General features: G+C 47.9%; 1 protein-coding gene across 1 annotated transcript; it reads right to left on the bottom strand.

The window, feature by feature from the left end:
* Window positions 1-2,506: 2,506 nt before the first annotated feature.
* Asf1b (anti-silencing function 1B histone chaperone) lies at window positions 2,507-15,234 on the bottom strand. Its single transcript, XM_052166721.1, has 4 exons — window positions 14,975-15,234; window positions 7,209-7,324; window positions 4,696-4,872; window positions 2,507-3,571 (listed from the first exon to the last, which is right to left on the bottom strand). The coding sequence occupies exons 1-4, from the start codon at window positions 15,081-15,083 to the stop codon at window positions 3,365-3,367; spliced, it is 609 nt and encodes a 202-aa protein (XP_052022681.1). The 5' UTR covers window positions 15,084-15,234; the 3' UTR covers window positions 2,507-3,364.
* Window positions 15,235-15,527: the final 293 nt, after the last annotated feature.

The following is a 15,527-nucleotide window of genomic DNA, read 5'->3' on the forward strand; positions in this document are numbered from 1 at the left end:
ACGCGCGGCCCCGGCGGGTGTCAGTCCCGGGGTGAGAGGGCGGGGCAGCGGCTCAGGCTGCGGCCCGGGCGGCGGGCGGGCGGGGCGGAGGCTGCGGCGGCGGCGGTGGCTGGAGGGTGGCTGGGAGGCAGGCGCTGCGAGGTGCGGGAGGCGGCCCGGCGGACGCCCGCCCGTGCGGCGCTGTGCGCGCTGCAGTCTCCCGCCCCCGCCCAGTGCGGCAGCGGCCACGGGCCAGAGGAGGTTGACGCCACGGCGGCCCGGCGCAGCGGCTGTCCACCTGCCAGCGGGGGAGGGGCGGGCTGGCGCCGAGGGTCAAAGGTCGCCCGGCGCCGTTCGGCGTCATTCATAAGGCCCGACACTGGGCAGCCGTGACCCAACCAGCTCGGGGTTCGCTCTGCCAGGGGACACTGGACCCAGAACCGAGGGCGGGCTGGGAGGAGACTCTCAGTGTCCACTGTTTGCTAAGGTTCAACCCTACGCCCCTGAAAAGTAACAGCGACGCCGGCCAAATACATTCCTTCTGTGCCTAGCACGTTGGCACTGCCATACTCCCATTTTACTGTGGCATGGTCAGGCTAGTTTCCTGCTTGTAACTAATCTCCATTGCCCAGACATTGCCGGCATAACCTGCCGTCTGTGGGCAGGCGGGGAGCCAGTCTCCTTCCTTCAGGATGCTCATCTTTAAATTTTATTTTATGCAATGCTGGGGATTGAACACGATGGATGCCTACTTCCTGCTAAGTAAGCATTGTACCGCTGAGCTAGAACCTCACTCCGAGCTCTTTCAAGGCTGCACTGTGAGAACTCCGTCATTCCCACTGTGCCACTGACACCAGGGGCCTGTGCACTCTGCTGGAGGGGTCTCCTGTACACTGGGCTGATGTCAGAACCCCACCCTCACACACTGGGTGCTGGCACTCTTCCATCTATCTGCTGCCCGGGACAACACAAACCATCTCCAGACACTGCTAAATGTGCTCTTGCAAACAAAATTACCCCCACCCTCACCAGAACTCTGTAATAGAGGTGGCCAGAGTGGAAGGTGCTGAGAGGACAATGAGCTACCTCTCCCGGACTCCAAAGGGTAGTTGACTCTGAATTACATATGCCCATAGACTCACTGCAACCGTGCACACACTGCTTCTAAGCCAGCAACTGTATGTTCTCCTGCTACTAGGTCAGCTGCAGTCCCCTAGGGGGAAAGGACCCTGCCAGAGAGTACGGTTCCTCTGGATTATGATAGCTGGCTGAACAGACAAATGCTCCATCTCTGATTTGGGGAGTTTTGCCACAGCTAAGTAAAATTATCTAAATTGTGGCTATGTGTGTCCTTGGGTCACAATGTTGCTCTGTGCCTGTGGGTCAAGGTCAGAGTGAGAAAAATCACTGGCCATCATCTGTTGAACAGCTGGTATACTTAAGCTTGGACAAAACAAAACCAAAAAAAAAAAAAAAAATTAGGCAAAGAAAAATAGGCTTTGACCCTCAAATTGTGGTGCAAACTGTACAACCAGTTGAGACTGAAATCAGGGGATCAAGAAAAGGGAGAAGAAAAAAAAAAAAAAAAAAAAAAAAGAAAAGGGAGAAGGTCCAGCCACTGTAAGGACAAGAAGTTACTCATGACACGAAAGTGACAAAAGTGAAAGTGCCTCCATTTAGCCACAGGAGGACAAAAAATAAACAGCCTATCACAAAAATGTACAGGCACCAGATGACTTAAGAGCACTGGCTACTTGTCTGGAGGATGGGTTCAATTCCCAGCTTCCACATGGAGATGCACAGTCACTTCTAGAAGCTCCAAAGTCCTCTTCTGGTCTCTGCAGACACCAGGTGCTCAAGCGGTACTCAGGCAAAATACCCAAAGCACATAAAAATTTTAAAAAGGTTTTTTTTTTTTTTTTTTTTTTTTGGATTTGGTTCTTTTATAGACAGGGTTTCTCTGTGTAGCCCTGGCTGTCCTAGAACTCACTCTGTAGACCAGGCTGGCCTCGAACTCAGAGATCCGCCTGCCTCTGCCTCCCAGAGTGCTGGGATTACAGGCGTGTGCCACCACCGCCCGGCTAAAAAAGTTTTAATCCAGGCAAGGTAGGGCATTCCCTTAATCCCAGCACATGGGAGGCAAAGGTAAGTAGATTTCTGAGTTTGAGGCCAGCCTGGTCTCAGATTAAGTTCCAGGATAGCTAGAGAAACTCTGTCTCAAAAAACTAAAAAACAAAACAAAAAACCAACCCATCCCCCCTCCCACCCACCCCCCACAAGACCAAACCAAACCCCCAAAACCACCATCACCACCAATAAACCCTAATGAAAAACAAAACAACAACAACAAAGAACAAAAAAATATTAAAACAACCCTTTTCCAGGTATGGTACTGTACACTTTTAATCCTAGCACTCCAGAGGCAGAGGCAGAGGTAGGTAGATCTCTGGTCTACATAGTGACTCCCAGGTCTGCTTTGTGTGAGTGGATGGGTGGGGGAGGGGGGAGAAAATAAAGGAGAACAATCTAGATGAAGTGTTTTTATTTTTAAGCCAACCAAAACTTTTAATATAAAACCTTTTAATATACACACTGCAATCACAATACCATACATGTAGCAGCAAGGAAACCAAGGGCTTAGGGTAGAGGTGGATGGAATGGGAGTTTTTCAGGTCAGCCTGCTAACTACCTCCTTTATCCCAGAGTATTTGGGTATTGCAGGAGAATGAACATGTGATCAAAGCAAACCCTGATGACTCCATGGGGCCAGAATGCATGTAGAGAACCTCCAATATATCTCCTACCCAGGGCAATCCTCTCAGAAAGCCAGGCTCAGTCAGGAAATGAGAAGGTGGCTGTGACCAAAGGATCTGACATCCCTCATTGGCCTGGGGGGGCTCACCTTTGGGGAGTTTTGTAGTAGTAGTTAGACTGAATGTCCTATACACTCTGAAAGGACAGCTGTTGTATTGAGTTGGCCTTCTAACCAAGACTCCTTCCTTGCCTGAGCCTCCAAGAACTAGAGCTGGAAGGAATGATAGCCTCTGGCAGTGCTAGCCAGGCACTACCTAAGCAAGCCTCAAGGCAGGTGGTGTCAGAGAGCATCTCATAGAAATTGATAATATATAAGGAAAAATGACACAAAGAATGAGCAACACAAGTACCTGCTTTTTAGAGGTCAGTAGGTCATAAGTGAGATGATTCTTCTGGACCTGAATGGAGGAGATTGGGGCCCATTTTTTTCTTGGGGCTGACAGGCCTGGAGACAGCTGGTGGTTCCCAAATCCTTGAGATGACCAAGCATGTCTGACTGAGGGCTTGTAGGTCCCCTCCAGGTGTGCAAGGAGACTGCCACGGTCCTACTGAGCCCTATCTGGCCCCCCTGTCAGATGCAATCCATGGAGTTCTCAGGGAGGAGGCCTGGAATGCAGTTAGGGAGGCCCAAGCTTTTGACAGGAGTGCAACTGAGGGGAAGGCCGAAGTCCACATTGGGGTCCTGATTTTCTATGGCTTCCAGCCTGTCTGAATTGTTGTCCCAGTTGATATGGAATCGGGTCACCCGGGGGTTAGAGGCCAAGATGTTCCGCTGTAGCTGTAGTAAGAAAAAGAGTGTCAGCCCCCATATCCTCAGTGTTCATTATTCCCTCAGACCTTCACTTTAAGTCTGAGAGCAGACTCAAGGGCTCCTGCTGCTCAGATGCAGAGCCCTAGAGATGCTCATACACTCTGGGTAGGAATACGGCCTTCTCATCCTGGTTTAGCTTAGCTTTGTTCATTTGGTTTGGCGTTGTTTTGTTTTGAGAGAGGGTCTCAACTATGTAGCCCATGTAGCCCTGGCTGGCATGGCACTATGTAGACGAGGGTAGCCTTGAACCCATGAGATCTGCCTGTGTCTCCCTATGTGCTTTAACCCCCAAGTACTGGGGTTAGAGGTATGTACTACCATGCCTGGTTTATTTGATTTTTTAAAAAACACTATGTATGGTATTTGGTTGTCCCATATACGTGCCTCTGGAGGTCAGAAGAGAGCATGGATTCCCTAAAACAGGAGTCAAAGTTGGTTATGTGCCACCATGTGGGTGCTGGGAATTGAACCTAGGTTCTCTGGAAGAGCAACAAGTTTCTTAACCACTGAGTCATCTCTCCAGCCCATTTTCTCTCTTTTTCTTTTAATATCTTTATTTTTATTGTATGAATGTTTTTGCTATTGAGATGTCTGTTTGTCATGTATATACCTGATCCATGTGGAAGTCAGAAGAAAGCATATATTCCCCTGGAATTGAAATTACAGGTGGCTATAAGCTACCACATGGATGCTAGGAATCAAACCCAGGTCCTCTGAAGAGCAGCCAGTGCTCCACTGAGCTATCTTTCCGATCCTCCCTAACCCCTACACACCTAGAAACAGGGACTTGCTATTATGTAGCCTAGGTTGGTCTGGAACTCATATAGATGAGGCTCGCCTCTAACTTATGATACTCCTGGCTTAACTTTCTGAGGGCTGGGCTGCTGAGGTCAGTGTGCTCCACTGCACCTAGCTCTAGTCCTCATTCTGTTAGGCATGGCTCCAGAAGAAAAGACTTACTGTATTCTAGCTCTCACTTAGCACTGCAGAGACAGCATGGCCTGTTAACCTCGAGTGACCTTGGCTCCCACCCCTCCTCAACTGTAAGGGAATTGGCCTGTCTGAAGCAGAGGTGCAGAGACAGGCCCCACCTGAGAGAAGTCTGGCTTTGGGGGTGGGTTCTCCCGAAGCTCTGGGTTTGGGTACTCATTGTTGACATAGTAGCCCACACGGATGAACTCTTGTCCATGGTAGGTGCAGGTGATGAGAACCACAGTCACACCCACGGCGTCCGTCTCAGGAATGAGGGATGGGTTTGGGGCATCAGCCTAGAAAGACACATATCCTGCGCTTTAGCACTGCCAATCATGCCCAAATGTCATTAACACAAAGACTACCAATGAAGTGAGACTTGACAAACTGATTATACAGATGACTATAAAGAGATGGTGAATCTGATTTAGCAGCATGCATGCCCAGCATACAGAGGCCTGTCTTCCTTCTTTAGTCCCTAGTAATAATAATAAAAAATTAAAAACTGAACTTGATTAGGAGACACAGGTGTTCAGGTGGATTATGGTGTACAAGGTGACTGATGAGGAGATGAAGCTGGTCAGGTGACCTGCTAGGTCAATTAAAGGCTTGGGAAAGAGCAGTGCTTAGCAGGAGGTAAGGTCTGAAAAGACCAGCAGCATATAGAGGTCTGGCTGCAGAAGGGCTGTGGCAGAAGTAGGGAGGCCAGGCAGGAGTCAGCCTGGAGAAGGGCAGTAGCCTAAACCCAGCAGCAGAGAAGGGTGTCTGGTTTTGGATGGAACAGCTATGTTGGTGCAATAAGAAACCAATACAAATGAAAACACAGACCCTTAACCAGAACCACCGCCCAGCTGAGCACCATCAGAGGGGCCTGTTCATGGCCAAGTTGCATGCTCTGCTAGTAGGCCTTGGCTGTGAGCACCGGGCTCAGTGGGCTTCAGAGGTAGGAGTGTGTGAGGGCAGGTACTTTGAAATAGGGAAAGCAGTGGGAGGACGGTGATGGACATAGCAATAATCAGAAGTCACAGCCCATCTTTGTATTCACTGGTTCTGAGTTTACAAATCTGGCAACTTGATACATCTAGAAACTTCAAAATGGACAAGTGTAGTATTTTCATAATTGCTTACAGACATGTACAGAGCAAGGAAGAACCCTATGCTCAGGTTCCAACATGGGGCCAAACTAGGGGCGACTTGGCCTTCTTGCTTCAGCTTTCAATACAGCACAAGGACCCTTTTTTCTGAACAGTTTTGCTATACATTCCAGCTACCACAATATTTGCCCCTCCCCTGGCCTAGAAACATAAAGTTAGGCAACCATGAAACCCCTAGAACTTTTCTTTGCTACACTACCAACAATCCCAAGGCAGAATATAAACACTTAAGAGTTTTATATTCGCCACCATCTTTACTACACATCCTTATAATTGTTCCGCTAAGACAGGGTCTCACTATGTAGCCTTGGCTAGCCTCAAACTCATAGAAATCTGCCTGCCTCTGCCTCCTTAATGCTCAGATTAAAAGTATACCACAACCGGCCTAACTGTTTTTTAACAGCATCAGGCTGTGTACTCTAGGCTAGCCTTGAACCTGAAGCAATCTTTCTACCTCTTTCTGAGATTACAAATTAAGTACCACTAAACTCAGCTACCACCCTTAATAGAAACTGAGTACTTGATTCATTATGCAAATGTTTAACTTACTGATGCCAAATGAGATGTCTAAAAAAAAAAAAAAATCAATGAGTAAAGATTTACATCATACAGCAAATAACAAAATACATAAGATCCCCAAATGCAGTGCTTAAGTGCTATCTGGGTAAATGCAACTGATAGAGAAAATCTGTGCTGGGTAAGCTTTGTTCAGAAATGGGTTAGTGCTTCTGGCTGAGTTCCTGAATCAACCCTTACTAGTAAGGTATTTGAGACAGTCTTACTGCATAGCTCAGGTTGGATCCAAACTGTGTGTGCTGGGTACATACTGCTGTGCCCAGTTCTCGCTGATGAACAAGTAACAAAAACTCTTAATCCTTATTCTTCCTTAAGGGAACAGTTCAATATTCATGAACTATGTTTATGGGCTTTATACAACTTCTCTGAACAGATCACAGATAAGTGGTCCAGTGGTCACTAAGGGCTGTGACCCAGAGGTCCCCACCTCTGGGGAGGGAAAGGACAACTGATGAGATTGGGTGAGTTCAGGATGGTGGTCCTTTAAAAGATAGCTTCAGGGGGTTGGGGATTTAGCTCAGTGGTAGAGCGCTTGCGCAAGGCCCTGGGTTCGGTCCTCAGCTCTGTTAAAAAAAAAAAAAAAAAAAAAAAAAAGACAAAAGATAGCTTTAGTCAGACAGCTCCTGGCAGTCAACCGAGATGTGGCTCAGACAGGCCTTGAACTTGTGGTCTCCCTACCTCATCGCCCTGAGCAGCTGGGATTACAGTAGTGTCAGCAGTCCAAGTTTAAGGATTTGAACTTAAACCTGACTGCCAAAACTAGTGTGCTTTCAGGTAAAAGAGGAAGGTTCTAGGTTGGGTGTGGCTCAGTAGTAGAGTGCATGTCTAGTGTGTCAGGTCCTGGCTCTGTCTCCAGCCTGAAACATTTCTGGAAATCAAGGGCCAAGGCAAGACTTACTTACCTGAAAGACGAACATATGCCTTCCTGCAGGAACAGGGCCCACCAGCACTGAGTCTAGGATCTGATCAAACTCTTCACTCTCAGCTGAGCCCACATAAATGATCTTCCACTCCAAGTCTGCAAGACCATGGGGGATAAGGGAATTGAGGACTGAAATAGCAGGAGAGCAAGGCAAAGGTCTTCTTGTCAACATTAGGCAAATCTGAATACACTAGAAGGTCCTATGAACTGGTGTGTTTGCTGGGTAGTAGGCTCTGGCACCACAGTCCTGAATTAGAGCAAATATGAAGATCTACTTTAATGGAGACATTTTTTCCTGTGGGCCTAACTCGACCAATTGACCTTGACTCTGGCCCTCCAGGGAAACTTAGGCCTCTCAATAGCTGAGAGGAACCATATAGCAGAAGAGACTGACTCAAGTTCTATGACATCAGCTTGTGAGGGAACAGCAGGGAGTTGGGCTACCTTGATCTCTGGGTAGGAAGTGCCATCCTCTTTCACAGAAGGATTGGTGCCACCTAGTAGAGCTGATCCCTCGATAACTGGGGCAGGGTGGCACATTCCAATCCAGCAGGAGAGCCAGGTGGCAGGAGGGGAAAGGCAGAGAGCTGAAGGGGGGGGGAACCAACTTGTCCCAAAGTTGTCCACATTTGGCACCAACTCATGCCTACTTGTGCACATTGTGGGACAGAGGCTCTGCCAGCAAATGGTGTGTGACAAGGCATACCTCCAAAACCTGACTCTGTACTCTATCACTAAGGGGGCTCGGTCCTGGAGTATACCCACAAGAGATGAAAGAAAAAGTACCTGGAGACCCTTCCTATTAATCTCAGGAGAGCCCTGGTACCCATAGCCTCTTGTAGGGGGGCCAAGTGTTACCAGGAGCAAGGTCATGCTAGTACAGAGAAGCTTGGCATCAGACCCAGAACTTATTTTAGGCTCTTTGAAATTACACAACCCCTAGCTCCAGCAGCTGGGAAAAGTTGCACAAGCTGAGATTTTCACGGAGAGCTCTTGGAAGCTGCCTGGCTCTTGGTCCGGTGTGGTACAGGCATCCAACACTGGAAGCACACAGATATCAGATCATACTATGGAGTTTGTTACCTGAACCATAAAGCTTTCCTTTATACATCCACTCCCTTGTTTCTTCACAATTTCTCCCAGATCTTTCTAGGTGACCCCATGCCCATGGTTCACCAGGTTCAAACTCTAGCCTCAGCATTTTGGGGAAATTATTTAGCTATTTTATTTTTTTAAGCTTTATTTTCTTATGTGCCTTTCCTTTTATGTGTATGGGTGTTTGCTTGCATGTGTGTCTATGTACTCTTTGGTGCCTGTACCCACAGAGGTCAGAAGATGGTGTTGAGTCTGCTGGAATTAGAGGTCCTGGAAGGGATTGGTCTAGTGCTGCTTGTATTTAAATGCTAAATTCTGTATCAAGATCTGGTTGCTCCAAGATGAGCATATCTTCATGTATACCATGTTGTATAAACCTTGCTCCCCATGCTATCCCTGACTGGTTAATAAAGATGCCTACAGTATGTAGCTGGTCAAAAGAGAGGAAGGCGGGCTTCAGGTCCAAGGCTTGGTGTCTCAGGCAGGAACCATGGTGAGAGAGAAGGAAGAAGTTACCATGAGGTAGGTGGATCCAGAGTACATGACCATGAGGGCCGGCCTATTGAAGTAGGAGCGGCCCAGGCAGAACATGGCAAGTTCTCAGTTACTGACAGGGAGGTAGACAAAATAACATAAGACTTGGTTGATATCTGCCCAGCTCTAACAATTTTAAGCTTATTATAAATGTAAAAGTTTTTGTCTTTCTTTCTTTTTTTTTTTTTTCTTTCGAGACAGGGTTTTTCTGTATAGTCCTGGCTGTCCTGGAACTCACTCTGTAGACCAGGCTGGCCTCGAACTCAGACATCCGCCTGCCTCTGCCTCCCAAGTGCTGGGATTAAAGACGTGTGCCACCACCGCCCAGCACGTTTTTGTCTTTCATTTGAAAACTATATGGTCTAAGTGGAAATTCCCAGAATAGATGCCACAACATGTTGGCAAACCAACATGAGGTGAGAACTTACTTATAACAAAAATTGAAATTTCAAATTTCCTGGATGACAGGTATGTCATCTCATTAAAATAGAAGGAGTTAATAACTATGTGGGTGCTAGGAACTAAACCGGGGTTCTCTGGAAGAGCAATCAGTGCTCTAACTATGGAACAATCTGTCTGTCTGTCCCTGGCTATTTATTTCTGAGGAGTGCTGGTGGTGGAACTTAAGACATGCACATACCAAAAAAGTGTTGTGCATCTGAGCCATGCTCCAAGACCCATGGATTTAGTTTTATAAAAAGTAACACTCTAAAATCAATGATTCTGGAAGATCAGAAAAGTATGCAACCCTTGCTTGATCTCACTTTCTAAGATGGCTCTGTCAAGCTCCCCCGAAACCCCATGGTGTCACATATTCATACACTTAATTAATGTATTGGAGGGAAGGCTAAGCAAAAAAGAGCTTGACACAAAATAGTTCCTTGTGTCCCCAAGGCACCTAACATTACTTAGTCTAGGTCAATACTTTTGGCAAAACTATTGAAAGAAAGATTGTGGTGTATGCTGGAAGCCAGCAGATGGTGAGCCCCTGTTGACATAGGCCAGAAATAGACCCAAGAATTCACAAAAGGCCACAAAAGACACTGACGTGCTACTGTCAGAGCTGATCAAATCTACAGAAACAGATGATGAAACAAGGGCCCATAAAGTACAATCGTTTTAAATTTGATGAAGTTTTTTTTCATATTTTCTTCCTTCAAAAGATAGATTGCACTGGATATGTCTTTAATCTCAATATGTGAGACATAGCTCAAAAAAAAAGTTTGGTTTTAGAAATAGCTCTGAGGGTTAAGGCACTTGCCACAAAATGTAAAGACTCAGCTCAGTCTCCAGAAAACACAGGTTGAAGGAGAGAACTGACTCCAGCAGGTTGTCCTCCGACCTCTGCAAGCACTAGCACATACATACACGTGTGTAAAAACAAAGGAACAAATGACACAGTCTTCCTATATAGTGTAGGCTAGTCCAGAACTTATAACATACCTGCAAGCCTTCCAAGTATTGGAATTACAAGAGTGCGCCTATGTGTGTCTCTCATTGAATCTGGAGCTAGACTGGTAGCCAGTGAACTCTCTGTACCCCTTCCTCCTCCCCTGCTTGTACCTGAGTGCTCAACAATCAAACTCAGGTCCTTCCTGAACCATTTCCTCACACTGGGATACAGTGTTTTGAACAGAGAGAAAGTAAAGATTTCACTTCAGAATATACACAGCTTTTAGCACCTGCAGGTCATATAACCATAAACTTAACCAACCAGATAGAAAATATTAGAAAAACAATCTGGGGCTGGAGGAATAGCCCAGAGGTGGAATACTCATCTAGCATTCATGATGCCTGGGTTCCATCCCCAGTACCACACACACACACACACACACACACACACACACACACACACACAAATTTGCACTGAGCATGAATATGTACAACTTTGTTGTTGTTGTTTATTCTCACATCATGTAGGCCCAGCTAGCCTAGACCTCAGAGACCCACCTCTTTTTTTTTTTTTTAAATAATTTCTTATTTTTGGTTTTTCGAGACAGGGTTTCTCTGTGCAGCCCTGGCTGTCCTGGAACTCACTCTGTAGACCAGGCTGGCCTCGAACTCAAGTAATCTGCCTGCCTCTGCCTCCCAAACATTGGGATTAAAGGCGTGCGCCACCACTGCCTGGCCTGAGATCCACCTCTTGAATGCTGGAATTAAAGGCATTTCATGTATTCTCTTAACAGCATATAACATCTATTTCCATAGTTCGGACACTAAGAATAAGTCATGTAGAGCTGGGGAGATGGCACAGTAATTACAGTGCTTTCTATATAAGCATGTAAAAAGAGCATAGTGGCTCACTTTTTTTTTTTTTTTAAACAGAGCTGAGGACCGAACCCACGGCCTAGCGCTTTACTAAAGACATGTAAAAATTTTTTGTAGATTACCTGAGCTTGTTTTAGACAGCACCGGGACAGAATCCAGAACTTGACACATGCTAGACAAGTGCTTAATTAATGATCTACACCTCAGCCTATTCCTTTATTCCTTTCTTTTTCCCCTCCTTTATTTCTTAAAACAGATCTGTTTAGCCTTGGCAATCCACCTGCCTCTGCTTCCTGAGCGCTGGGACTAAAGGTATGTACTACCATGCTCTGGCCTTCTTTGCTTGCTTGCTTTTTCCTTCATTGCTTCTTTTTTTCTTTCTTTTCTGAGACAGTGTCAGGTAGCCCAGGTTAACTTAGAACTTGCTATGAAACTAAGCTTGGCTTTGACCTTCCATTCCTCCTGTCATCACTCTCCCCAACCCCTCGAGAGCTAGAGTCACAGGTAAGTGCCATACTTCCTGCTTCTTTGAGACCAGGCTTCCCTATGTAGCTCATGTATCTGCTTGCATGACAGGGGTGCAGCTGGGCACTGTTTTTTTTTTTAAAACTTCTGTGTATTATTGCCTGGTCTTTTGTTCATCACACAGATCAACACTGGTGCACAATATCTGGCTTCTTTGACTTCTTCAACTGATACCAGTAGAAATTCTCCACTGAAGAGGAGGGAAGCTCGGCCAAATCCACTAAATGTAGGCCTGTATCTTGGAACTGTCTGCTTCTAGATGTTGAAGAGAGGTAACCACAGGGCTTCAGAGGTTTGTCAGGTTTCAGCACAAAGTGCCAAAATGCAAGGAAACAACTTCTCTACTATTCATGGAAAGGAGGCCAGGAAGATGAAGGCCATATTGCAGGCCAGTCAGAGAGTAAGGAATAGAAGCAACCATCATAACTTAGAGGAAAAACACTCTCTTCTATCTTTTCAAAGGGTCCTGATAAGACAAGAAATTCTATGGTCATTCCTAATATGTTCTCCTAAAATAGACTGTTGAGCTGGTGATACAGCTCAATGGCAGAGCAACTGTTTAGCACACGTGTGTAGTCCTAGGTTTGATTTCTAACACAAAAACAAGAGTCACCACACACACACCCTACCACCCCCACAAAAAATAAAGAGGTTAAAATTAAATAAAACTTTCAAGTAGGGGCTGGGGAGATGGCTTAGCATTTAAGAACGCTTGATAATCTTACAGAGGACCCAGGTTTGATCCCCAGCACCCACATAGTGGCTCACAACTGTCTCTAATTCCAGTTCAGGTAATTTGACACCTTCTGGCCTCTGCAGGCACTAGGTGCACATGTGGTACACATACATACATGCTGGCAAAATACACATAAGCAAACAAAAAAAGATCTAAAAGTAAAGGTTTTCTTCCTTTTCTAGTACTGAAGGAAAGAAAAGGAATCTGGGAGCTGGCTAAATGTCTCAGCAGATAGTGTTTCCCATGAAAACCTAAGAACCTGAAATCAGGGTGCTGAAGAGATAGTTCAAGGCTAGAATCCAGGATTGATCTGAAAGATCCAGATTTGATTCCCAACACCTATGTCAGGAGTCTCAAACCAGCTATAGAGGATCAGATGTCTATGCCTTCCCAAGGCTCCCATGCATATGCCACCGCCAACATAGACACAAAAATAAAATTAAAAAAGAAAGGAAAGAGGTCACATGTGGTGGTGCACACTTTTAATCCCAGCACTGGGGAGGCAGAGACAAGCAAATCTTTGACTTCAAGGCCAGAGTAAGTTCTAGGCCAGCCAGAACTATATAGTGAGACCCTGTTTCAAAAAACAAACAAAAAAGGAAAGAAAACCCCATTACTGAGGAGAATGAGATGGTGGATCCCTGGCTTACTAAACAGCCAGACTACCAGTATTGGAGCTCCAGGTTTTATAGAGACACTGTGTCTTAAATAAGTAGGACAAGGTTAGAGAGACAGCCCGGGTTAAGAGCACTGGCTGCACCCCTAGAAGCCAGGTAAGATTCCTAGCACCTACGTGGAGTCTCTCAAGCCTGTAACTGAAGTTCTAGAACACCCAAGTCCTTCTTCCGAACTATGTGGGTATCAAGCACTCAAGTGGTGGCATAAATACATGTAGGCAAAACATACACACAAAAAATAAAATATAAAGGTGGAGAGGAATGAGAAAGACCACTTGCAGTTTCTCTGGCCCACACCCACAAACAAATTAAACTAAAAAATAAAATTTAAAAACAATCTGGACCCAGAACTCAGAGACACACTTCAATGATAATACTTCTACTATCTGGCTGACTTGGAAAAATCATCCTGCTCCTATTAAAACATGACCAGCAGGCTGACTCTAGCCTTGTTGTTCTGATTCTATAAATAAGGAATAAAAGTAATACTAGGCAATGAGCATGCAACCATTTTTAAATGCAAGGAGCACAAACAGGCTGATTGAAACCTGATCTCTCAGCATCTGGGAACTGTGAATCCCTTAATCTATCAGCTCCTTATATCTCCTCTTGGCTTCCAAATAAATCTTATTCCACACTGTTACTCTACCTTTTATTTATTTATTTCTTTACACCCTGCCTTGTTCCAGCAAGGACTTAACCCAGCTTATTCTATAGTTAGTCCTAAGTAGATTCACTTAAACGTAAGGAGTAAGAAGCCAGGAGAGGCTGAGCCACTGGCCCACTCGGGCACACACAGCAGCTCCAAGCCGGGCACACACAGCAGCTCCAAGTGAACGGGGTGTGTGTGTGTGTGTGTGTGTGGTGGCTGGCCTTAACACCACCCAAGAGGCACCAGTTGCCACGGCCTAGCCTCGCAGAGCTCCACCTCCTCAGCTGCTACAGCGTCTTCAACCCTCAGCAGAGAAATGGCCTCGTGGAGTGCTTCCCTCTGAAAGGCCTCGCCCTGCGCTGTGGCGCTGAGGACTCACAGATTTATTTGAAAGGTCCTTTGCTCTTTATGGCTCTTGCCCTCTCATCGGTGACACGAGAGCCGCATCCACCTTTGTGTCCCACAGACGAATTAAGTCACTCTGTGAGGGGGCCACAAAAGCCAGCGCCCCCCAGCTGAGGGCAGCGGGACCCCACCCGTTTGGCCGGCCCACCCACTCCCTCCCCAGACGAGGTGGGCCCATCAGGAGCGAGGAGGGGTGGGCTCCCTGCACTGCGTTAGCTGCACGCTGCGCGCTAGCTCAAGTCAGAACCGGCCGAGGGCGGCCCGGGCCGGGCGCTGGGAGACAGGTCACCCCATCTCGTCGGAGGGGAAGGAAGCTCAGCCGGGGTTTGGGACTGACGTAAAGAAAGCAGCCCCGGGCCGGGCTCGCAGTGACAGCTGGCCAGCGGGCGTGGCTGGGGACACATCTGGGGAGGGTGCTGTCGGGAGCCGGGGATGGAGCTCTCGCCTCGGGCAGACAGGGTAACAAAAGGGCCCGGCGGGCTCGCGGGAAACCGTAGCCACAGATGAGGGGACTAAGGGAGGCTGGGTTTCCACGGGAGGCCGGCTGGAAGGTTTCCTGTGAGGAAGGGTCTTCCGCCGGGTCCCGCCGCAGGGAAGAGGGCGTGGCCGCGGGGACCCCACGGGGGCTGACACCTCTGAGGAAGACGCTCAAGCGCAAGCGGCGCCAGCCCAGGGTGACGAGGCCTCCGCGAGACAATGCGCACTGACTGTCCAGAGCCGGGACCACCGGGAGGCCCGGGCTGCGCCACGGAGGCGCCGCTCTCACGGAGAGTCGGTCGGCCCAGGGAGACCGGGAGTGGCGCAAACGCGGGCAGGAGGGTGTGGGGTCCCCGCACAGGCAGGCCCAGCCTCACCGTCAGCCAGGGCCTCGCTGCATTCGAAGCTGATCTCGAACCGGAAGGGGCTGTGGAAAGGGCTCGGGTTCTCCAGCACAGCCACATTCAGCACCGACACCTTGGCCATCACCTCGCCCGGGAGCCGCAGCTGCCGTGGAGCCTTCTTCAGTGACTTGCGACAGAGAAGGAGGGGGACGGCAAGACCGAAGCCTCGCCGCGACTCCCAACTCTTCCCTCTGAAGAGCTTCTCTGGTGAGCGCGCTCCCTTCAAATAGCCGGCTCCGCCCTCCAGCCAATCGCCGCTAAGGATCTATGACGGCTCGAGCCGTCAGCCAATCTTGGGGCGTCTGCAGGCGCGCGCCTGGACCCTCCGACCAATCAGAGAAGCTCCCTCTTCATGGTCCACAGGAGGCGGAACGATAATCTCTTAGCTTCGTAAAGGTCTGTCGGGAACCAATCCCTAGAGTCTCCGACTGGAACAGCTTGCTCCGGGGTGGGCGGAGTTAGAGCGCGGAACTTCTCTGGTCCAATCCCAAGGGTTACCGCACCAGCATGACCCTCCCCTCGTTCC

The sequence above is a fragment of the Apodemus sylvaticus genome, chromosome 21 (genome assembly GCF_947179515.1).
Source record: "Apodemus sylvaticus chromosome 21, mApoSyl1.1, whole genome shotgun sequence".
Taxonomy (NCBI): Eukaryota; Metazoa; Chordata; class Mammalia; order Rodentia; family Muridae; genus Apodemus; species Apodemus sylvaticus.